The sequence below is a fragment of the Desmodus rotundus genome, chromosome 1, assembly GCF_022682495.2.
Source record: "Desmodus rotundus isolate HL8 chromosome 1, HLdesRot8A.1, whole genome shotgun sequence".
Lineage (NCBI taxonomy): Eukaryota > Metazoa > Chordata > Mammalia > Chiroptera > Phyllostomidae > Desmodus > Desmodus rotundus.
Genome location: NC_071387.1, coordinates 131,820,071 through 131,845,746, shown reverse-complemented (window position 1 = coordinate 131,845,746; position 25,676 = coordinate 131,820,071). Strand labels below are relative to the sequence as shown.

The window sequence follows — 25,676 nt, the reverse complement described above, 5'->3', positions numbered from 1 at the left end:
ATAATAGAGGTATTATTTATTTATGACATATTTACATACTTACAAAATTGGTTTTACCCAATATATCATCCTGCATAGTACCTTAAAAGTGAACACCATGTTCTGGGAGTAAAAATCCATGTTTCTTAATAATTTATGCATAACCCAACACCTTTTAGGACATAGAAAGTTTGGCTTCACAGAATACAAATTCCTGTTAAGAATTTTTTTCTAGCAAAGGAACAAAGTAAATCCAACAGCATATTAAAGTAATTTGGGTGACCCTGAGTATATTACTAATTTGCACAATTTTAACAGATGTACATGATCCACATTCATCTGTACGCTTGTCTACTTAGGCTTACTGTCATACTACCATTTTATCTATATTCATTCACCTCAATTTCCTACCTCACTGATCCTTCAGCGAGAGAGGAACAAAGAATGGGGAAGTGAAAATGGTAAGAGACACAGAAGAGCAAGCTAGCACTGCCTAAAGCTTTACCAACTCCAGGGGTCTGTGGCATGGTTTAGGTCCAGGACTCCTGGACAGACTTAGAACAGGAAGACCTTGCACTGAGTGATCTGAGTACCGCTGTCAACTGATGTTGGTGTGAAATTACTCTTCCTGCTCTCTTTCACACTATCTAATTGAAACAAAGACATGTACAGGCTTATAAAATTCAGTAAGCAGCTCCTGGAGCTCTTTCCTGCGAAGCTTGAGGGAGAACGAAGCAAACAGCCTCCAGTGCAACTCTAAGAAATACTAGTGTGGGAGCTGTAAGAAAGAGCAGAAAAAAGAACCAGCGGGATTACTGGTAAAGGGAACCATGGTCTCAGATTGATGGGTCAGCATCTTAGGCCAAAAGACCAACACTAGCAGACTGCCTGGCTAACGCTGCTGTGGTGTGTGAGGGATAAGGAATTACTTTTAGGATCTGTGAAATTTCCCAATAACAGAAGTGAAGGAGCAAAAACATTGTAACAAGGAATACTTTCCTTCATCCATAACTGTAATTAGTCATCAGGCCGTGGCATGAAAAAATACTGTTAGAAAAGGGTAGTTTTTGAAAATAAAGGATAAACACAAAAGGTAGACAAAGGCTTCCCTTATTTATGGAATATGGAGAAAACACAGATGAACTGTTCAAAAAAGAAGGAGAAAAAAGCATTCTGTCCCTATTATGCCATAACAACTGGTTTCATCTTTTTCTCATCTTTTAATGACACACAAGTCTGAATTTCACTGAATAATCATTGTACAGTGCTTGAAGATTTATACTATAGTTGGGAAATTAATACTTATTCATCTCATCCCCGGGTAATAAAATCAAAACAGAAAAAAACAAACAAAGCAAACCTTACATGTAATGACAGTGCAGGATAAGAGCTTCAACACCCTTAGTAAGATTGTGCTAATTCTTTTAAATTTAAGGAACTGCATAGAAGAGTAAATAAAAATTAAATTACATTTTTATAAGAAGATAAATTATCCTTGAAAAGTTATTTGAATTTGCATATATAGAGTTTAAAAGTGTTAAGACTATTTAATTTTGATTTATATAAATCCAAAAATGGTAAATATATTTGGGAGAAAAAGAAGCTTTCACTAAGTATCAACATAATGGACTAAATAAACCACGTTGAATATAAAAGAGTTTCTTTGAAAACTTCCATAAAAAGTAAAGGCAGAAAGCCACAAAGTTAGAAAAGCAGTGTTTAAGGCAAACCTAGTAAGAAGTAATGTTAATTAAAATAAGAGACATATACTCCCATGAATAACAAAGTAATTCCTTTTCAAAACTTTTTCTATTACAGTGGGAAAATATGAGTAGGGACATAACTAATGGCTGTTGTCAATTTACTAGGAGATACTGAATAGCATTATTCAAAAATAATCCAAATGCTTCCAATTTAAAAAATACTCAAATCATTTGTCACATAGCAATCAAAAAATAAAATGTATTACCCTAATGTTCAGAGTATAAATCTGTAATACCCCAAACTTATTTAAAAAAAAGAAAAATGTAGAATTATTCAAACTATGTGTGTTCAGATAACTAAAAAGGAAGTGATCAAATCTGTTATTTTGGCCCATGTTAAAAATATGCATAAAAAATGTGCACCATCTCCCTGCGAGTGGGAGTTTTAGTGTAAGTTGCTGAGCAGACTGCTCAGCATCAGACCTGAGATCATGGGCACACACAAAAACCCCCAAAGACTGAGAAGAGATTAATCTTGAAGTAAAAGAAACAATGCTTTTAAAGAATATTCAATAAACATGTCCTTTAATTAACTGTTTTCTTAAAAAAATAATCAAGTACATATCTTTAAATTAAATGTCTTAACACATGAATGTGTACCTTATAAATTTGGTATATCAAATTGGCCTACAAAAATATTTATACTGTGTATTTCTTTTGAGAACTATACTCCATGAAATTATGATCATAAAAAGGATCTGTCTCATCTACTGACAAATCACCATGCCTTTCTAAAGGGAAAGAAAAACTGTAGCCTACAGTAAAGTAACCAAAACTGCTGGATCATTGAAGCTATCCAATTTAGGAAAGTAAAATCTCTCCTTTACCACCACGGTCAAAGTGAGGACGTCTCCGCATCCTGGGCGAGTCTCTCTCACACGGTCCTGGGTGGCAGGCGCTGTTTATACATGCCTGCTACTGCTTTGGCTGCACTGTAGATCATCTGTCGACGTGACATGCCAGTGAAAGCCACGTGCCAGTCAGTCCGGCTGACGTTGACTAAACTTTTTTCCAGGACTTCTCCCACTGTCACCAAAAGGCCTGACCACTTTAGATGGTAGTCCTGGGGAGTCAGACTTTGAGCCTGTGGAAAAGTGACATTACTATTATTTATAATATATTCAAAATATCATTGAAATAGCTGTAAGTGACATTTCAAAGTCTCTCGGGTCCCCTTTAATACAATGACAAACCCTAAGAAATAGATAATGCTGCCAATTGTATTAAGTGACAAGGCTATGAAAGAATCGACACAATATTGCACACAGCTAATTTGTTCAAAATGTCCACATTAAGCTCATTTTGTTCAAATATAATCTGGTCTCAAATCTAACGACTCCATCTAACAGAGCTCCGTGTCAGAGTGCTCAAGTTCACTTCCACATTCAGTGTCACTTCAGGTTCCTAAGAGTCGGCTATAACAGAAACATTGTATCTTTTTACAGTCATGACAGTTCTACCAGAAAGAGGGAAACTACACACTAGGCTTCAACCCATTCAGAAAACGACAATTAATTTCTAGAGGAGTATCCCCAGAAACTTCGTTTTCATTTGAGTAAGTTACTATCTATGAAATAAGACCCAGTCCCAGACAGCATTAGCCGTCATTCATACCTGACCCACTCAAACCATTCATTCACCTACACAGGGATAAGAGAATAAACCCACTGCTTGGTATCTAAGAATGATGTCTTTTTCGTGTTTTAGGGTGTTAGGTATAGTCCAGAGGGGTGTATCTACATGTAGGAATGGATTTACACAGTGATTCCCAAATCCATTCTGTATTATGATCACCTCAGAAAATTAGAGATTTTTAATGCCCCACCTAAGATCACTGAATTGGAACTCCACAGCAGGTTCCAAGACAAACTGTACAATACTTAAGAGTTTCTGAGTAAATTTGTGCAAACAGCCCGGCAACTGGGGGGCCTGCTCCAAGTCCTCTCCTCCATAACACACACCGCACTCTCCGTATTTCACTAGGTTTCAGAGAAGAGTGGCGGCGGATTAATCAGTAAGATCCTCAGAGACATTATCACAACTGTGCTTCTCAAATGTGACTGAGCACGAAGCACGCGATGACCTTGTGAAGCAGCAGGTGCTGGTGCAGTACCTCTGAGTTAGGGCCCAAGACTCTGCATTTTTAACAAGTTCCCAGGTGATACTCATGATGCTAGGTCTAGGACCACATTTTTGAGGAACAAGGTATCTGACACTATCAGCAAAAATCCAGCATAGTTGACTTTTAAACTGGGGGTGGGAGTATCATTTATATTTAATATGCAAAAATTGTGTAAAACATTTTCTAGATTATCATTAATATTACATGCTGATTTTAATTCCCTAAAGGGCTGACTTCTATTCCCTTAAATAAAAAACTTCAACAATATGGAAGCACAGAATTAAACTCTCAAGATGGATAAAAAAGAAACAGGGAGGAGAACTGAACAGCAAGGATAAAAGCAAGGCATCTCAATGCGCACACTTCGGTATCTTAATTTGGACCCTCCTAACAGCAAAAACAGTGACAACAGGGAAGAAAAGGCAAATGACATTCTGACACCTTTTGAATACCACTCTTCAGAGTTAACCAATTAACAGTTTGTTGTGTATGTTTACAGGCCTTTTTCTATTCACTTACATACCTTTTAAAGCACCTATGTGTGTGTATGTATACATATGGACCATACTAGATGCAGTTTTGTTTTTACTCAGCAATATGTCATAAGTTTTGATATTAGTGTGTATAGTTTTCACTTTTTTACTATGTACAAGGGGGGGACCCAAAAAGCCCATAATTTATTTATAAAAAATTGTGTATTTATTCTTACATGTTTAAACTTCAGTCACCTTCAAAGTACTCTCCATTTGATGCAATACAGGTATCAAGATGTTTTTTCCAGTGTTCAAACAGTTTTTGAACTCAGATTTTGATGCCTTTTACTGCTTCTGCCATTTTTGTTTCACCTCTTCCACATCGGAAAAACGTTTCCCTTGAGGACTTTTTTCGTTCAGGGAAACACAAAGAAGTTGCTCAGGGTGAGACCAGGTGAACAGGGAGAGTGGAGCATGGGGATCAGGCTGTTTTTGGTCAAAAACTGCTCAACACTCAGTGCAGTGTGATTTGGTCTGATTTTCCTAATTTATTGGTATAATGATATGTACAATATTTGTTTACAATATTGTAATCACTTTTATATTGAAGTGAGTTTAATGTTAACATCTATAAAAATGCTTGGCTGTACTTCTAAAAAGAAATTATGGTAAAAATTGTGGTATAAGTAAACAGTTCAATAAGACTTCAACATTTCAAGCATGGATTCTTAGTTCCCATCTAAAGTGTAAAGCTGTAAGAGAGCCACAGGGTGCTTTCAGGGACTCTAGGAACACACACCAAGTTTATATGTGAGTGAATATGTGTATTTGCTCGGGAGAGAACCCAATAGCTTTATCAGAGTCTCCAATTCCCAAATAACTTTAAGAGAAAGTTTTGAGATGACATTTGTCAATGTACATGAGTACAAATGTGATAGAAATTTTATGAACAGAGAAGTACACTCCACTTTGTTCAAGAAAGAATTCAAGGTACAAAAATATAAAAGGCATCAAAATCATTATACATTCATGCTTACAGTCTAGTAACTCTGTGGATAGGTAACGACATGTGCCTTTGCCTTGCACTGAGGTTTCTACTTACTACCGAAGATGAACAAAATAAAGACCAAGATAAAGGGAATGAAGTAATAAGGGAAATAAAATTTGAGATAAAGGGTTTGAAACTAAAGGAAAGATGGAAAAAAAAACTAGCAGAAGAGGTAGTCTTTTTCCATCATAGTGTAAGGAACACAATAATAAAAAACAAAAAAAATGAGGAAAATACTGATTAACCACGTAATAACATACTGCCTTTCCAAAGACAGGTGGAAAACAAAAGTAGGGAGGTACTAAAACATAGAAGTAATCGGAAAGAAAAAGAAAAATGCTAAAAGGCTATTTCCAATGAAAAAAATCTAACCACACTTATTTTGAAGACATATCAAATGTTTCCCTGGAGTATAATGAAAAAAAAAAACAGAGAAAACTAACCTGTTGCACGAATTCCAAAGGCACTGGTGTCGCTTGTGTAAAAGTTTCTAGATGGATGCCGTGAACAGGATCTTCAACTATCACACACCCAATGTCGAACCATCTAGAACAGAATACAAATTTCAAGTTATGTGCTAAATAAAAGTTTTAATGTACATACAAAATGAAAAATGACAAGCAATATCATCCAGATAAAAATATTAGCAGATTGCAAAAAGGAAATTATTTCAAAAAAAGAATATTTTTCGATTCATTTTTCAAGAGAAAAACCCACAAAAACAATATATAAAATTCCCCTATTGGCTTAATTACAATAGGAGAAAAAGAATGGGGAACAACACACCAAAAATAACTAAAAATTACTTATCACAGAAAGCTCCTTTTCTTGCTGAGATAGAGAAAGAATGAGCCTAGAGGACTCAAGTAACGCCCTGAAGGTGTGTTCACTGCGATGCCAGCGATGCCAGCGACTGCACTTCAGAGAACTCCGAGGTCCCCCTTGTCCTCTAAAATACTGGGCTGGCCAAAGAGTTCATTTAGTTTTCCCATACGATGGCTCTGGCAGTGCTTAGTTGTCTGTAACTTCATTTGAAACAATTTTGTTAGATCGTATTGTGACAAGTGTCATCATATCAGTGTGCATTAAAGAAAGAAAAACCTTATCAAAATTGGTGTATTTTGTGCAGCCATTTTAATATTGAAGATGGAATAAGATATATAACATTTCAGCATATTATGCTTAATTATTTCAAGAAAGGTAAAATTCAACTGAAACTCAAAAAACAAAAGATTTGTGCAGTGCATGGAGAAGGTGCTGTAGCTGATCAAATGTGTCGAAAGTGGTTTGTGAAGTTCCTTGGTACTGGTGACATTTAGGCAAATAATTCTTTGCTGTGGGGCTGTCTTAGGCATTAGAAGATGTTTAGGAGCTCCCCTGGCCTCTGCCCACTAGAGGCCAACGGGGGAGACGGTCGACATACTCAAAATATCCAAGTCAATAAAGATATTGGTGAAAATGAAAACTGTCTTTTATTTTACAGAAAAACATAACAGACTCTCTGGCCAACCCAACACTGTCGTGCTCCTGAACCTGCCAACCTGGATACCACGTTCTCTTCAAGCCTGAACCTGCAACACCTATCATGCCCACCAAACCTCTTCTGTTTCTCTCACTACTAGTATGCTGGCTGAGGAAATTTCAGTTCTCTTCCGTCTCACTACCACCTTTCAACCTCACCTCCCTCCCTGCCCCAGGGAGAAGGAAGACTGGAAACCTTCACTGATGAAGTTCAAATAATGCAACGACATACAAATAGTCTGTCATGCGTAATATTTTTCAAATGTCACCTGAAGAAATATTCTATTACCATCTCTATCATTAATATATAGCCAACTAGAAAAATTATCAGTAAATTAAAAAATACGCTCAGAGGAAATAAGTCCTTCTTCTTACATTTTCTGAATTGTTCACAATGAATCAGTCTCTGAAAACAGCTTCATGAAATCAAAAAACTTTTTCCATTTAAAAGATACTTATAAATTGACTTAAGTGAAGTCAACTGTAACACCACCAGCATTTTAACTAACAAGAATCATAAAACCACCAGATGCCCTGAAAAGGTGCTCTATCAACATCAATCATCAGGAAAATGCGAATGCAAAGCACATGAGATAGCACCTCACACCTGTTAGGATGGCTATAGCAACTGCTGGCAGGAAGAATGTGGAGAAAAGGGGGACTCCTTATGCACTGTTGGTAGGAATATAAATTGGTACAGACACTATGGAACATGGTATGACAGTGCCTCAAAAAATTAAAAATAGAAATACCCTATCTAGCAACTCTACTTCTGAGCATTTATAAAACACTAGCTAAAGGATATCTGCTTCCCCATTCAGCATTCTTTAGAAGAGCCAAGACATGGAAGCAACCTAAGTGTCCACTGGTGGATAAATAACATTTTGTGGCTGCAGTATTATTCTGCCATATAAAAGAAGGAAATCTTGCCATTTATGATGATGTGCATGGACCCTGAATGCATAATGCTGAGGAAACTAAGTCAGACAGAGAAACACAAACATTGTATGATCTAATTTATATATGGAATCTAAAGAATTGAAAAATGGAACTCGAGAGATACACAGAACAGACTGGTGATTGCTGGAAGCTGGAGGTGGGTAAAGTGGGTGAAGGGGAGCAAAAGGCACGAGCTTCTAGTTGTCACGTAAGTGGTGGGAATGTAATGCACAGCATGGTGGCTGCAGTTAATAATACCGTACACCTGAAAGTCGCTAAGAAAGATCTTACGAGTTCTCATTACAAGGAAAATCTGTAACTGAAAACGAAAACGAAACCAAGCCTCTTACTTGTCAGGTAGCAATTCTGCAATAAAGTTTTCTACTGACACTGCAATCTGTTTCTCATGGATCACTCCCGTCCGACGCAAGGTATCTATCCGCTCCTGGGCTCCCTGAATAGTAACAGTGCAAGTCAGAAACCATTTCAAGTTACTCATTGTTAAATATACCAATTATGGTTACACAGGCAATCCATGCATATATTTACACAAATACATATATACTCGTTATCAACATTCAAACAACACAGAAGACAGAGTGACAAAGTCCCATTGTGTTCCTCTCAGTATTAACAGTTCAGAGTATACCTTCCAAATTATTCCAATATGCATTATTGTTTTGGTTGCTACTGTGAAATGGATCATTTTTATTTTCTATGTTCTAAATGGCTGTTGCTAATATAAGGAAACTGTGTTTTTAAATTGTAGATATTAACTACACCTATATTTATTAAATATAAACTATTCAACAATGGTCATAACTCTGATTGGCTTCTCAATAAAATTATTTAGTGTTTTGCAGTTCTGTTTTTCCCTTGGTGATTTTGCCATTTTAAAACGGCTCCCGAGTGCAGGGCTGAAGTGCTGTCTAGTGTTGTCAAGCACAGAAGACCGTGACGTACCTTATGGAGACAGTGTGAATGTTAGCTAAGCCTCATCTGGGCATGAGTTACAGTGTTGTTAGCTGTGAGGATTTCATGTTAATGAATCAGATACATATACATCAAGGTGGATTTAAACAGAGGCAGACATAAAGTTATGCACTGATTGGCAAAAATGCTGTGACTAGAGGCTCACTGGAACCTAACCATTAAAAAAATACTTAAGCTTTAAAGCATTAATAGTAACATCAATAAAAAAACTAATGGGATTCAAGAGTTGTTATAGCTTTAGTAATTGATCTGAATGTCAACACTGGAATAAGAATATCTCCTTTAGGACTAACTACTTACTTCCTCTTTGTGCTCTCTGCATGTGTCTCCCCCCCTCCCCCAATAGTCAAACCCACTGTAGGTTTCTTTAAATTAAAACTCCACTATACCTTCTTGATACTAAAGTTATCTAATTAAAACCAAGGTGACCATCTCATTATGTAAAACCAGTTAGCTCCATACAGACCACAGAATTACTGCCAGGATTATGAAGAAATTAACTGCCAGTTTCCGTACCCCGAGGTCTTCCATTACTCACTTTCAATCCAGCTGCATAGCCCACTGGCTGTGGGGCAATGTTGGGCTGAACAGCTTCCCCCACGACCACAGCTAAGCCGAAGACCTCCTGGAAGGCGTCCCGCACAGCAGCAACTTTTACTTCTTTATTCGAGGTCACAACAATATCTAGTTCACCTCCAGACTCTACAAAGACCAGAAGAAAATTTCAATTCCCAGTGAAAATAATGAAATTCTCGTAATTACTACCATAAACTAACATTTTATTTGCATAATTATGACTAAGCTCACAGAATGATGTAAGATATAGGCGTCTTATTCCAGTACGAGCTTAGCCCAGAAGTACAAAATTTTCCTTAGTTTTAAAAATAATAATTTAATGCAGTACCTGAGGGAGTCTATTTGCAAGCAAAGATGGCACACACTTTCTAACATTTCTGATTAATACGTATCTGCCTCACACACAGCACCGCACTGTTCTGTACTCCATGAAAACTGCTCCAGAATATCGCGGTAGCTCTCCCGCAAACAGTGTGCTGTGGTCCAACAAGCTCGGGAGATGATGCGCACCATACTTCTTTCCTCGAAATTTACAGTGTAAATTAGCATAAAGATTCTGAGAAATCCAACAATTAAAAATCATGACTTTAACCCAGTACTTTCCATATTTATTCTGTTCACAGAACACGTCTTTAGCCTCTAATAACAGCTCCTCATATTAATGTAAGAAACTGGCCATTCTGAAAACCGTTTTTCTGTAATAGTACTCTATTAATTTAGGCCAAGTTTCATTTTCTGATTAGTTTAAATTTTAGACAAATTTATTGCATTTTTAAGATTATAAATCAAAATGGAGTTTCTGCTGCTAATTAATAAAGACAGGCATCTATCACACACAAAAGTCTAACACCACACAGACGCCAGTCCTTCAGCAATCACTGGAATTAAGTGTTCTGGCTTGTGAAATATAATTCACATGTTTGGGATACTCTGACTCTATTTACAGAGAATGGACGTGACTGTTACTGATAGGATTTGCCAGAGAGCAGCACAGAAGTTTGGCACTACACAAGGGCTACCATGAAATGCGCTTCTTATCTAGAAAATAGTTTAAAATGTGGGAGTTAAACTTTTTATATTATACACCCCATCACTGAAAGAAAAGGGCATATATCACAAATAAATGGGTATTTATAAATGACACATCCGTTACTGTCCTAACACAAATATGCAGCATATATTGAAAAATGAAATAACTTTCATAAAACTTGAAATTTAAAAAGACTAATAGCAATATTAAATTAAAATATTTTAAAACACTTTTAATATTTCAATTAATTGCTTAAAACTGGTGTACTACAGTAATTTGATCAAATATACCTAATTATTTTTAAAAACTTGACCTAACATTGTTTGTATTATAAAACATGTTGCCCCAAAGCAATGCTTTGTTTTTCTCTAATATCTGGAGGAACAGTTGTAAATATTTTCCAAGTCTCTGGTGTTTTTATGATGGGCACCTTTTATTCCTGATTAACATAACGTTCCACAGATCCCATGTCTACCCGAATTTCAGAAGTTACTAAAACTAATTAGCCCACGCAAGAGAGAAGAGGGAAAGTATACTGTTCTCATTTTTTTCTTCCATGTGGGACATCTCCCTTGGTCCTTGCTGAGTCCTAACTACTCCACTAAAATTTTGCTTAGTGCTGCCTCTCACAACAAAGGGAGCATTAAAAGAATGTAGAAAGTTAAACTGTTAAAATCCACTTCTAATAACTCATGTGCCATTTTGATTCATTTAAAAGCATTAAGTCATTTCTAGAATATTTGATTAAAAATACCCTATTTCCCTTTGAGTTTTATTAGATAAGAATGGTCTTGCTGCCTGTCAAGAAAGTGTCAGCTTTTCCTCACTCGTTATTACCCTTCAGAGCTGAGTGATTAAGATTTATGTTGTGACATTATCTAATGATAAACACCTCCCTTTGTGTATCTACTCCCCTACCCCCCGCCTTGGTATTTTGCCCACGTCTTGATGTCAGGCGGACTTTGAGCTTGAGGAACAGTCTTGGATTTGGGTCCTAACTACCATTTTCTAGCATCATTATCTCGGGGAAGTCATTGAGATTGTTGCATAGAAAAACACCGATCTCTTCAAAGGGCCTGCTCTAAGAATAAATAAAATAATTGCTTTCACAGTCTAATGTAGTGCCCATTACAATAGTAAGAGCTCCCAAAATACTTCCTGTCATTCAAAATAGGAGCTGTGGAAAATATACATGATGCATCATTGTCAAACTTCATTATTATGAATATGTAAAATCAATATACTCATAGAGCCTCATTTCTAAATCCTTTGGCAGTTACAAACACCAAGAATAATTCAGCTGATTTAATTCCTGATTCAATTTTCTACTTCCAGGGAAGCAAAGTATAAAAAAATGAACATGGGTTCAATCTAGTCCCACCAACGGTGTGACGCAGAATAACTGAAATCTCTCTGAACGCAGGTTTCTCATCTAAAACTTGAGGAAAATAATACCTACCTTGCAGAACTCTTGAGAATCAGTGCCAGGCAGAGCCAAGCACTTAATAAACGGTACCTGCCATTGTTAGAGCTTGTCCCTTGACATTTACTGGATAGTAAACTGTTATCAAGACTCATTAAGGATATTGACTGTTTATTGCCATTGAAAATCTATATTCAGGTACCTGGTACACAGCTTCGGCTTGTAAGTTATCTTCAACAGAATTACTAATAATTGGTCACTGATGCTGCTAAACTATTACAATTTTTCACATACTGGGTATATATACATTAGAAATTAAAGGGCACCAGCATGTCTATGTCAACTTTCTGGAGGAGTCTTGGTAATGAGGATTCACAAATGGTTAAAACAGCTTTCAAAACAAACCTAATAATCGGATAGTGTTAATCAATAGACTAACTTCCCCTAAAAATATTACAACTAAATTAAGCATAACCATACTTATTTAAAATAGATAAGTGGAAAATGTCGAAACCAAATATGAACAAAGCATTACTTCAAACATCAATGACGAATAAAGTAAAAGTCACATAAAGCAACACTAACCACAGTTACAATTAAAATCGTAAGGATATATACTAATAATTCAGTTTTTTACTCCTCCAAAGTTTATTCTGAGGAGTTTTCAAAATGTGTTTAATGGTGACTAAGAAAAAGATGAATTAAAAATACCAAGACTAAGACTCCACAATCAACTTAATGTAAGAACATAAGAGGATTTCCAGTGATTAGTGGAATTATAGTTGGAGGCTGACACTGGCACACACTTTAAAAAAATAAGGCAGATGCTGGTCTATGTCCAGTACATACTGATATACGGAGCCATGCCAGGGTCCAGCGTTGTAATCATGCTTTCTACGGAATGTTTGGTTTTATCAAGCACAGATTTCACCATAGGGTTGCCGGCTACACCCTGCATAAAACAGATTAACATATAAATACCCATTCTAAGCAAACACCACCACAATCACCTGATAATGAAAGACATTATTTTTTCAGGTTTCCAATGCATCACAGACCGGCACTTTTGTAAAATGTAAGAAACACAGGTGATGGCAATGTTAAATTCCCATGAAGTTTCAAAACGCTTGTCCATTGCCGACCCACAACAGCATGCAGGACACACTTTGAGTAGCACTGTTCTGGACGTATGTCTACTGCATATACATATATATGTGCGTGCTTATTTATTTCATTTTATGTAATTATTTCATTTCACTTCTATTTATTTATATAAAACTAGGCAAAACTCATCCATCAGGGTCCCAAAGAAAGACTGCAATCAGATGTCCCCCCCAGACCCACTTTGTTCTCTAATAAAAAAATGAAGAGTGAAAACATTCCTCATATTTATCCCCCAAAACAGTTACCTATTACCTTTATATAAAATATTCTATGTGCTACCAAAGCTTCTCCTTTTTCCTAGTTCCTGATTCTTGTTTTGTTCATATGCAAATTGTCCCTTTCAAGACAGACCTACTCCTCTGGATTTTTTTTTTCAATTAGAGTTAATATTCAACATACTAGTTTCCAGTGCACAGCACAGTGATGAGACATTTATATAACTTACAAAGCGACCCCCCAGTTGGCCTTGCACCCACCTGATGTAAAACCACTCTATGAGACAGAAGGAACGGGCCTGTGCTCTACGTCTCCCACAGCTGCGGGTATTAGAGAGAGAACGAGTCCCAGAGGACATGTGGCTAACAACCACGATTCCACCTCTCCCCGCCTACCATTAAGCTAAGGTGATTCAGGAAAAAGGTTAAGTTTGTTAATACTGATACTTACGACTGTCGACCAACCTTACACTGAATATGAGAAGAGTTATTCACAGATCTCTGGAGTTGAACTGGGTGTTTCAAATGATAGGACACAATGACACACTTTTAACAAGGAAAGGAAGTGACAGCCTAACACAAAGCTTTTAAAAAGCACAGAGGGATATTAAAAAACAGCTTAGAAAAACGCCATCCTCATGCAACATGAAAAATGCAGTAAATCAGTTAACTACCTACTGATCTAAAAATGTTTAATATACAATTAAATTGCTGCCAAACCATCAACGGAATGTTGGGGGGTGGTCACTTGACAGAGCGATTCCAAAATTCATCAAGAAAAGCAAATGGAAAAAACTAGTAAAGGAAAATTTTAAAGAAAAGAAAAATCATCAAACTTACACAACCAAATACTGATGTGTCTTTATGAATGCGGAGACTTGGAACTGACCTAGCTTACTCATCAATGAACACTGCCCTACCCCACATCAGCAAAGTAGGCTTTCAACATAATTACAATAATTAAAGTAGTGTGGTATTATTGCAGGGACTGGTGGGGCAGTGGAATAGAATACAGAGCCCAGAAAGTGACATTAACCCACAATTCAGCAACTAAAATAAAGGTAACATATCAAATCACTGGGCTATTATGTTGGAACAGTCAATCAAGTGGCGAAATAAAATTAAAATTGACTTCTAACTCCTATAATAAAGTATCCATTACATTAAATTGGTAAGTGTAAAAATAATAAAAGAATTAGAAGAAATCAAACAAAAAGTCATATTGTGGAAAAAGGTTATGTTTATCATGAAAAAACTGAAAGTAGACTGATAAAAATGAGTCCTGAAAATTTAGAATCTTTTATCATAATGGAGAAAACTGCAACATATAGCATATAAAAATATTCCTACTACACAGCTCGTGTAAAATAAGTCCATTAAGAAAACCGTCCTGATTCAACACAGCACACAGCATGAACAGAGACTTCCTAAAAGAAAACTGCGTCAGGGCGCGCGTGGCAGGCAACCAATCGATGCTTCTCTCTCGCATCGATGTTTCGCTTTCACATCGATGTTTTTCTCTCTCCTTTTCTCCCTTTCTCTCTCTCTAAAGTCAAGAAATATATCCTCAGCTGAGGATTTTAAAAAATCTATAAATGGCAAATAAATCATGTGGAAAAAATGTTCAAATTCAGCACAAAGAAATGCAAATAAAAATCAGGTATTACTTTTGCCTATCAAATTAGAAAATATTGTACGTCAAGTTTATTAATCAGTGCTAGCAAAGTAAAACATGCCATGACAGTGTATTTTGGTACAATCTTCCTGGACAGCTTATATGTATCAGTAATTTTTAAAATGTTCACTCTGACATTCATCAGAAATTAATCCTGATAAAACAGAGATGAACACAAAGAACTGCATATAAGAGTGCTCATCATAGTTTTATTGATAAGAATCACAAATAGAAAATGTCAAAGCACATTAGCAAAATAAAATATGGGAAATAAATTCCATGGTATATAGGGCAAAGCAGCCAGAAAGGAGAACATTTCTGAAGATATTTTATAGCTAGGAAGATATTCCAGATACATGCTAGGTAAAGACAAAGACACAAAATAGTATGTATCCACATGTTACTACCCCAATTTGATTTTTATTTAAAAAGAGACAGACTTACATAGATGTGTACATACAAAAAGATTGAGAGGAACTATAGAAAACTAGTAAAAAGAATAGATTTTTCTCCTTACACCATCTTATTTTCAAAGTTGTCTCTAATGAACATCTATTAGTTTCATAATTTAAAAATTAAGTGTATTTTTTTTGCTCTGGCTGGTGTAGCTCAGTGGATTGAGGGTGGGCCTTCAAACCAAGCGTTGTTGGTTCGATTCCCAGTCAGGGCACATGCCTGGGTTGTGGGCCAGGTCCCCAGTAGGGGGCGTGTGAGAGGCAACCACACATTGATGTCTCTCTCTCTTTCCCTTCTCTCTAAAAATAAATAAAATCTTCAAAAAAATAAGGTTTTTTAAAGCATATTTTGATTATACTATTAAAATCATCCCATTTTTTTCTCCCCTTCATCCCCCTCTGCCCTACACCACCCACCTCCAGCATCCCCCCCCTTTAGTTCATGTTCATGGTTCATACATGTAAGTTCTTTGGTTTCTCCATTTCCTATATGATTCTTAACCTCCATCTGTCTATTTTGTACATACCACTTATGCTTCTTATTCACTGTACCTTTTCCCCTATTTTCCCCCCTCCCCCTCTCCACTGATAACCCTCCATGTGATCTCCATTTCTCTGATTCTGTTCCTGTTCTGGTTGTTTGCTTAGTTTGTTTTTGTTTTTTTGGGTTCAGTTGTTGATAGTTGTGAGTTCATTGTCATTTTACTGTTCATAGTTTTGATCTTCTATTTCTGAGATTAAGTCCCTTTAACACTTCATATAATAAGGGCTTGGTGATGATGAACTCCTTTAATTTGGCCTTATCTGGGAAGCACTTTATCTGCCCTTCCATTCTAAATGATAACTTTGCTGGATAGAACAATCTTGGATGGAGGTCCTTGACTTTCATGACTTGGAATACTTCCTTCCACCCCCTTCTTGCCTGTAAGGTTTCTTTTGAGAATTCAGCTGAGAGCCTTATGGGAACTCCTTTGCAGGTAACTTTCTCCCTTTCTCTTGCTGCTTTTAAGATTTTTCTCCTTATCTTTAATCTCAGGTAATTTAATTATGATGTGCCTTGATGTGTTCCTCCTTGGGTCCAACTTCTTTGGGACTCTTGGAGCTTCCTCGACTTGCATGCCTACTTACTTTGCCAAACTGGGGAAGTTTTCCTTCATTATTTTTTCAAATGTTTTCAATTTCTTGCTCTTCCTATTCTCCTTCTGGCAACCCTGTGATTTGGATGTTGGAATGTTTAAGTTGTCCTGGAAGTTCCCAACCCTCTACTCATTTTTTTGAATTCTTGTTTCTTCATTCTGTTCCAGTTGAATGTTTATCTCTTCCTTCTCCTCCAAATCGTTGATCTAAGTTCCAGTTTCCTTCCCTTCACTGTTGGTTCCCTGTATATTTTTCTTTATTTCACTTTATATAGCCTTCACTTCCTCCTCTATTTTGCATCTTTACTCACCCATTTCTGTGAGCATCCTGATTACCAGTGTTTTGAACTCTGCATTTGATAGGTTGGCTATCACCTTGTCACTTAGTTCTTTTTCTGGAGTTTTGATCTGCTTTTTCATTTGGGCCATATTTCTTTGTCTTGGTGTACCTGTTATGCTGTAAGGGGCACAGCCTTAGGTATTCACCAGTGGAGAGCAACCCACTTGGCTGCATTGTGGCATTGTCTGTGGGGGAGGGGTCAGAGAGTGAACAACACCACTTGCTTGGCTCTCACCCTGCTTTCAGTCACTTCCTCCACTACTACCCACAAGCAAATTGGGCCCTTCTGGTGCTGATACCCAGGTGGGTGGATTTGTGCACCTTCTAGGACCCCATGGGTCCCTCCAATGGACTCTCCTGTGAGAATGGGAGTTTCTCCCACTGCCACAACCCCCACAGGTTATTACAGCCAGAGGTTTTGAGGCTTTAAGTTTTCCGCTCTGGGACCCTGGGTTGTGTGGTCTATTTCACTCCCCAGTTGTTCCTCCTGGTTTATACACCAGCAAATGTGGGACTGCCCAGTATACCAGCTGCTGCCTTGCCACGTGTCCCCTCTGCCCCAGCTGCCTGTCTCTGCTCCTCCTAACAGTCCAGATGAATGTTTCTCCTTTAAATCCTTGGTTGTCGGACTTCCATACATTTCAATTTTCTGGCAGTTCTAGTTGTTTTTGTTTCTAAATTGGTTGTTGTCCTTCTGGCTGTGCTAGAAAGCAAAGAGTATCTACCTACACCTCTATCTTGGCTGCAAGCTAAAAATTAAGCATGGTTTTTAAAGTAAATGCAGCTTACCTTAATAAAGCCCCAGAGTCCACCAGCAGATGCTTCATCCTGACCTCTCACAATCCTAGGATCTTCTTGTTCCTCTGGAAATGTAATGGCGGATGTGGTTCCAGCTCCCTGGGCTAGAGATGTCAAACTGGCTTGCTGAGTAATAGGGGCTGGCAAAATACCTAGTTAATGGCGAAAGTATTTAATTATGTAATTTATTCCATAAACTATTTCCTATATAAAGATATATAAGAGATGCTGTTTAAAATAGCTGAAATAATGTAACTCAAAGAATCTCTTATAACTATTTTATAAAATACAAATGAAACAAAATTCCAAAATTTTGTTTCATAGGCTTACACCAATTGTCTTGAAAATGGACAAAAATAATAACAATCAGAAAGTACTTCCTGTTTACTCTATTTAGTACCTTGATAGGACAGCTATAATTCTAATCTCTGTAATGCATAAAAATAATTGATGTGAGCACCCTAGCCCATCATATAAAAGCATATAACAGTAAGTACACACATTCTATATACCCTCTTTTAACTAAAAACACCCTTACATATACATAAACATGGGTATAAAACTTGTACTCTGCAAAAGAAATTTTATTTGTAAAGGTAGATACACAAAGTTGGGTAATAAAAATTGTAACAAAGTTGCTTCTTTTCCTACAATGAGAAACAATAGGCAGAAAATGACTCAGATGAAGTTGATACTGGTTTCCAGAGAGGCCAACTGTGTAATAGCTACAGCTGACCTAGAAAAGGAAATGGCCCAAAACCACCAACTTACAGCAACACATGAGCTTTTATTTGGTTTTGAATTTTTACCTGGGTAAATAAAACTACTCCTTGGGCTATTCAGTCCAGATATTTTTTTTAAGTAAAGTTTTTAAAAAAACTCTCGAATTTCACCTTGATGTTTCTCTGTAAGTGCACAAAATGTTAGGACAAAATTTGGAATTTTGTTTGACATTCCTTAGTAGTACATAGTACTACTATGTTTTTTACAACATATAAAAATCACATATTAGGTTATATCAGCTTTATTTTAATAATTAAAATGGCGAAAACATGAGAATTGAAAACTCTAGAAGTCAAAGAAATGAGTTAAAAATGTTAATGCAGAGAGACTGGAACCTTATACACTGCTGGTAATAAAGCTGCTTTGGAAAACAGTCTGTGCGTTTTTCAAGTAAGTAATTCCATGGCTACCCAAGATTAATAAAAATATGTCCACCCCAAAACCTGAATGTAAATATTCAGAAAAGCAGCGTTCATAGTAGTCAAGAACTGGAAATAATTCACTGATGAGCCGAATAAACAAAATGTGGTACATCCATTCAATGGAATATTATCCAGCCACAAAAAAGAATGAAGTACTCATGATGTGTGCTGTGTAAGATTCCATTTACGTGAAATGTCCAAAGTAGACAAATTCATAGAGACAGAAAGTATAGTAGTGTTTGCTTAGGACTGTGAGGACTGAGCAGAAAGTAGAGTGACTGCTAGTAAGTTAAGAGGTTTCTTTTGGGGGTTGCAGGTTCGGTCCCCAGTCAGGGTGCACATGATTAATATTTCTCTCTCACATCAATGTTTTTCTCCCCTTCTTTCTCCCTCCCTTGCCTTTCTCTAGTAAGTACATATATACATACTTAAAAGAGAATTTAAAAAGGTTCTAAAAATTGTGGTGATGGTTGCATAACTCTGTAAATACATCAGTATGTAATGAAATGTACACTTTAAATGTGAGAATCATTAGGTGTGTAAATTATATCTTGATAAAGCTGTAACTTAAAAAAATACTAGCTATAGCCATTTATTTCAAAGTATCAGTAGGAGAGAATTACCTGTTACTGGAGGGGCAGAAAATGACGGCATCAGGGGTGTCTGGGGAGCCCTTCCTGCATGTCCCCTCGTAATGTCGTACGCTGAACCAACAGAAAATCCTGATGTAGGAGGACCTGGAGGGGGCGCAGATGGAGGAGTACTTGGGGCAGAAGTTGAAGGCGGGAAGTGGGATAAAGGAGGATTACTGAAGGTGGCAGCAGCAGTTGGTGGAGAAACGGGAGGTGTTACAGCAGTAACAAGTGGTGGAGAAGGGACTGATGAAGGAGGCACAAAAGGCAATGATGCTGAAGGCCTCACAGGAGGAACGGACGGCTGAGGGGTGGAGTACGCGAGTGGTGGCAAGGACTGCATAGAAGGTACGTTTGGAGAAGAAAAAGAACTGGTTGTAGCTAGAAAAATCGGGGAGAGAAAAAAAAACAAAATTAGAAACGCTTTTCACCTAAGTTTTCAAAGTATCTCACTTTCTTCCTCCAAAATTGTTTAAAAAATAACAGACCATATCCCAACAATTATTTTTAAAATGTGTAATTTAACATACACAAAAAGTGACTTTCAAGTCCCGTAAGTGAAGGCAGCAGCTATACAAAGTCAACTTATGCTACTGTTCGTAAGCAGATCTTTGTGTTCTTGTTTGTTTTGACGTGTTTTAGCAAAATAAAGCTGCTGTGAGCACAAAAGCCTGTATACTGAAGGCTTAAAAACTTTTTCAGAAGGTTAATGACCACAAAGTCACAGAACACGAGACAAAACTTTTTGGAATATTTTTGTCATAAGAAAGATGATTTATAGTCAATATGAATAAAAAGAACAAAATCACCTTTATAAAGCAAAACACGTGTTTTCTGTCTTTGGGCTTAAGTAAAAAAGGCTGTCTCCCTTCATCTTGGCAAAGGTCAGAGAAGTTTTAATATATGCATTCTTTTGTTATTTGAGTGAGAAAAAATAACGGTCTCTTTACTATACTCAAAATACACTAGCAGGGGTGTCCAACCTTTCAGCATCTCTGGGCCACACTGGAGTAAGAGTTGTCTTGGGCCACACATTAAATACATTGCAACACGTAATCACAAAAAAGTCTCATAATGTTGTAAGTAAATTTACAATTTCGTGTTGGGCTGCATTCACAGCCACCCTGGGCTGCGTGCGGCCTATGGGCCACAGGTTGGACCCCCCTGCTGGATGCTAGACAACTCCATTCACCTAAAGGAACGGGGGTGGAAGGCATCGCCGCGGCGGCGGCAGCAGCAGCCAGTCCTGCAGGATTTGGTGGAGGAGTCCCAGGTGGTGTTGTCTCTATTCCACTCTCTTCCATCATTTTTCTTCAGTTATGATATACTGTAAAAATATTAAAATGCAGTATTGCACCTTAGTCAAAAACATATTTTTAGAGTTTGTATAGTTAGAAAATAATTTTATAAATAATCATTAAGAGACAGATGTCTTTATTTTTTTTAACTTTTTTTAAAAAGATTTTTTATTATGTTTAGAGAGAGGGGAAGGGAGAGAGGGAGAGAACATCAGTGTGTGGTTGCCTCTCACACGCCCCTAACTGGGGACCTGGCCCACACCCAGGCACGTGCCCTGACTGGGAATCGAACTGGTGACTCTTTGGCTCACAGTCCAGCACTCAATCCACTGAGCCACACCAGCCAGGGCATGTTTATAAAGCCACTTATTTCCAGATGAAAGGTCTGTCAAAATTCCTGAAAAAAGGTCAGTGAGGCCCTGCCTGCTGTAGCTCGGTGCGCTGGCTGTCACTCTGTGGACCACAGGTCTCTGGTTGTTTCCCCATCAGGGCACACGCCTGGGTCGCAGGCCAGGCCCCCGGTTGGTGGTATGTGAGAGGCAACGGGTCAATGTTTATGCCATGCATCAATGTTTCTCTCCCTCTCCCTCCCGTCCCTTCTCTCTAAAAACAAGTAAATAAATCTTGGAAAAAAGTCAGAGTGTGAAATATGCAGAAAACCTGTGATATTTTCATAAACATACTTATTAGGAAATAATTTTATGCAAACTGTATAATAAATCACTATGATTATTATATTAACTATATAATTATCCATTTCAAACAGTAAATTACTGATTTCTGCCACATGAATATTAAATTTATATCTAGGTTCCAGTCACTATTATATTAAAAATAAGAATATTGAAGTATTTTTGAGACACTTCCTCTCTTCCCATAAAGCATTGTTATCTGGGTTATTCCTTTAATGTTAATATTAAAATTAATAATAAAATGTGCTCAATTTTCTGCTTTTCTCACATTCTAAAATGTCCCAATGGCTAAATGATATGTCCCAGCTTTTAGAAAAGTTAACAAGAGCAAAAATGCCACTGGATACCAGGGTCCGAACAGATGATTATGATTACAAAATATAGGAAAATTCCCTTAAAAATTCTAAGTCTTCAAGCCTGTCACCAGAATAAACTCAGAACTTCGAAATACACCAAAGTTGTCTTGGATGTTTTCACTCGTTTAACATTCGGTGAAGGCCAGCTGCTTGCCCAGCACTACTGCCGCCTCTGGAAACACAGTGGAAGCAAACACAGGGTACTCACAGACCAGTCCGGGAGATAATCAAGGAGCAGTGCCAGTGCACAAGGAACTGTGGCCCGAATGATGTGCTCCGAGAGCAGGAACAGTTCTGTTTGACAGGAATATGATTCTGACTTGAAGGTTAGGCGAGGGTCCCCTCCCCCAGGATCTGAAGAGTGTACAGATTTTAATTAGGCAAGGGAAAGGAGATAACGAGGGCAAATTTCAAAAACAGTGGATGTACAGGAGGGATAAAGGCCCTAATAAGGTAGCAGGAACAAGATACATCCAAGAAAACCCATTTGGCACAGATCAGAAAAGAAGAATGAGGACTGGAACACAGCAGGAGCCCAGGCCATGCTAAGCCTTATAGAGCAGGTTAAGGAACTGGGTTTTTTAAGGACAGAAAGTCTCCATGGGGCATTTAAGTTGGGAGTGACATTTCTCGTCTTTTGTTTTAACTTTTTGAAGAAATTTTACATTCACAAGAAGATTGTAAAACCAGAACAAAGCTCATGACTACCTTTAATCCAGCCTCTCCCAATAACAGTATCATATATAACTAGAGTACAATGATCAAAGCTAGGAAATTAACACTGTTACAACACTAATAACTAAACTATAGACCATATTCAGATTTCACCTGTTTTTATATCTGTGCACACGTGAGTGTGAATGTGTGTGTAGTTCTATGAAGTGGCATCGTATGCACCGACTCGTGTAACCACCCTCACAATCAGGATACAGAACTGCTCTATCACCCCCAAGTAACCCCTCAAGCTGCTCCTCTGCCCCACCCTTCCCCCAACCATAAGCCCTGGCAACCAAATGTTCTCTAACATTTTCTCATTTCGTGAATGTTACATAAATACAGTTACATAAATCACAGCATATAGCTTTTTGAGATTGGCTTTTTTGACTCAGCATAATTACCATATTTTGCTGTGTATAATGCACACATTTTTGCCCAAAGTTGTGAAAAATAAGGATGTGCATTATACATGGGTATCTATAACTCTGTATCTATAGAAATGATTTAATTTTTATTTATGCTTATGCATTCAAAGTATAACTCTAGAAAATAATGATATCTGTATGCAAAATAATACCCTAGAATACAATAATTGGTTGTTTCTAAATATTAATAAATCAAAAAATTGAATTAAAAATTAGAACGAAAGTTTTCCCTGAAAGTTTGGGGCAAAAACATGGGTGTGCGTGATACATGGGAACATGTTATATGTGGCAAAATATGGTACCTTCAAATCCATCAAGTTGTTGGATGTATCAATAGTTCTTTTTTAATTCTGAATAGTACTCCATTTTATAGCTGCACCAATTTTATCCATTTATCTGTTAAAAAACATTTAGGCTGAGTCTAGCTTTTGACAACTCATGTATGTGCTGAAAGATTATTTTGATGACAGTATGCAGATTGGGTCCCAGGACAGTCAGAGTAAATGCAGAAACCATTAGGAAGGATATGGAAGTAGTTCAAATAGGAAGTAATGACACCCTAGACACCTAGGGAGGTGGGGAAGAGGGTGACTCTGCCATTCCCCACCCCAAGGGAAAAATCATCTGGCCCCAAATATCGGTAATGCCAAGGGTGAAAAACTCTGGCCTACATCAGCGACTTTCAACTTTTTCCGTATCACAGCACACATAAACTAATTACTAGAATTCTATAGCACACCAAAAAGTATATTTCTTGCCTATCTGATAAAAAAAATAGGTATAATTTTGATTCATTCACACCAGATAGCTACTGTTGTATTGGCTGTTGTTATTTTTGTATTTGACAATCTATAGGAAAAGAGGGCAGTGCCCCCAACTAAATAGGCACTGAATGTTTTAAAAATTAGTGCGGCACACCAGTTGAAAATTGCTGGCCTAGACTATGGCGGTGATGGTGGAGATGAAGAAGAATGGATTCAAGCAATGTTTAGGTACTAAGACTCAGTAATAGACTGGCTATGGGGCAATGATGGGGAGATGTTTGGCACAACTGGATAGAAACGGTGGTGTCATTCACTTAGGGAATGTCGAAGAGGTCAAGGTATTTGATATCCTTGGAGCGGAGGTTATATAGTGTTTATATTGGGCATGCTGAATATAAGCCCCCCGAAACATCCAAGGAAAGACAAGGACTTGGTCTGTAACCCAGAAACCACATAAGTGTGGGTTCCCTCAATTTATTTATAGTCTCTAAGAAGAGCATAGAGTGAGAAGATAAGATGACCCAACCCATCCTTGAAGAGTCGCCAGGTAGAAGACAAGTTACAGAGAATAATAGATGACCAGAACGATAAGAAGAAAACCACAAAGACTGTGGTGTCCAAAAGTCAGAGAGTTCCAAGGTAGAAGTAGGCAACCGTATCAAAATCTGCTGAGATACCAGAGAGGATGATATCTGAAAAATTCAATGGATTTGTTTAACTGGAGATGAATGTAGTGAGAGCTGGAGTGGGGCAGAAGTCAGTCTGAACTGGACCAAGGAGTGAGAGGTGAGGCAAATATGCACAATGCTTCCCCAAAGCCATCTCTGCAGCTCCCCATTTTTCTGTTAGTCATTCATTTCCTACCATAGATGCTACCAAATTCTTACAGTGGCTAGTGGAAGTCATATTTAAAGATGACCCTCATCCCTAAGAGTATCAAATGTGCTGGCAAAAGAACTTTGCACAATGATACAACCCATAACATGGAATAATTTGTTGATTTATTTCAGCCTTTAAAAGCTTTACTATTTGAAAACTGGCTTAATGACAATATTGGGTAAATTTTGTATGCATAAATGCACTACTTTCTACTAAAGAAAAGCTACACTGATAAAACAACAGTGAAATGTCAGAGTGGGTGAAAATTTTATTGCTCAAGTCTGGGCACAAAAAGTAACATGTATCAACGTTACAAATTATACGTACACAAGAAAAGAAGTGGAACAACGGAGCTTTAATAACTGTAAAAGCAATTATCGTTGATGTACTAGAGCAGAGTACGAAAGCTCCCTAGAACGGTGTTCGGCACTAACCCGAGAACCTACGGGAGAATAAGCTACTTCCCACTGCCGCTCTAGTTTGTTGACCTAGCCAGGGCCTGAGCGGCCTCCCCCCAGGCTCTGCCACGTCTCCAGGCCAGGCTGGGCTGGGCTGGGCTAAGGTCAGCGGGCGCTAGCCACTGGTCTAGAACACCAGCCAGCGCCCTGAAGGTGGAGCCAAATAGCCAGCGGTGCCTGGACAAGAGCAAAGTGCCGGAACCAGACCCCCGAAACGTACCCACAGCACGAGCCGCGGCTTGCCTTAAGAAGGGCAGCAGAGCCTGGGCTGCATCCTGCAAGCTCCCACAGTCGCCCGGAAATGAACAAACGACTGCTTGGATCTCAGTAAAGGCCCTCGACTTCCAAGGGGCCTGCCGGCCCGCCCACCTTGCAGGGACTGCGCCCCTTGGCGCCCACGCCCTGTGCCACCACTGCCGCCCCACCTGCATGCACCCGCCTTGCTCCCAAGCTGACGCTCACCTGTGGGCCCAAGAGAGCGCTGTGTGACAGCTGAAAAGTGGGAGACACGGAGGCACGGGTGTTAAGACTACGGCTCAAAGGAGACTAGGAAGATGCACACAGAAGCTCCCGCGGCGCTGCGCGTCCCCGCCTCCAAGA

At 38.1% G+C, this 25,676-nt stretch overlaps 1 protein-coding gene across 3 annotated transcripts; it reads right to left on the bottom strand.

The window, feature by feature from the left end:
• On the bottom strand, window positions 1-25,676 carry PRRC1 (proline rich coiled-coil 1). 3 transcript variants are annotated; one of them, XM_024571340.3, is made up of 10 exons: window positions 25,539-25,676; window positions 22,042-22,187; window positions 20,680-20,814; window positions 19,479-19,868; window positions 17,642-17,802; window positions 12,717-12,819; window positions 9,377-9,540; window positions 8,196-8,299; window positions 5,829-5,931; window positions 1-2,826 (listed from the first exon to the last, which is right to left on the bottom strand). In XM_024571340.3, the coding sequence occupies exons 3-10, from the start codon at window positions 20,792-20,794 to the stop codon at window positions 2,617-2,619; spliced, it is 1,350 nt and encodes a 449-aa protein (XP_024427108.2). In that variant the 5' UTR covers window positions 20,795-20,814; window positions 22,042-22,187; window positions 25,539-25,676; the 3' UTR covers window positions 1-2,616. The 3 variants fall into 3 exon arrangements, with proteins under 3 accessions (XP_024427108.2, XP_024427109.2, XP_024427110.2); XM_024571341.3 differs by having other exon boundaries at window positions 22,042-22,127; XM_024571342.3 differs by lacking the exon at window positions 22,042-22,187.

What these genes read in the sequence shown, in the direction of transcription:
- PRRC1 (XM_024571340.3), bottom strand. Translation starts at nt 20,794, where the DNA reads ATGATGGAAGAGAGTGGAATAGAGACAACACCACCTGGGACTCCTCCA. An exon ending in GACTCTGGGGCTTTATTAAG is followed by an intron (nt 12,820 to 17,641) that starts GTAAGCTGCATT and finishes TGTTTTATGCAG; the next exon opens with GGTGTAGCCGGCAACCCTAT. An exon ending in TGGCATGGCTCCGTATATCA is followed by an intron (nt 9,541 to 12,716) that starts GTATGTACTGGA and finishes TGGTCTTTGTAG; the next exon opens with AGTCTGGAGGTGAACTAGAT.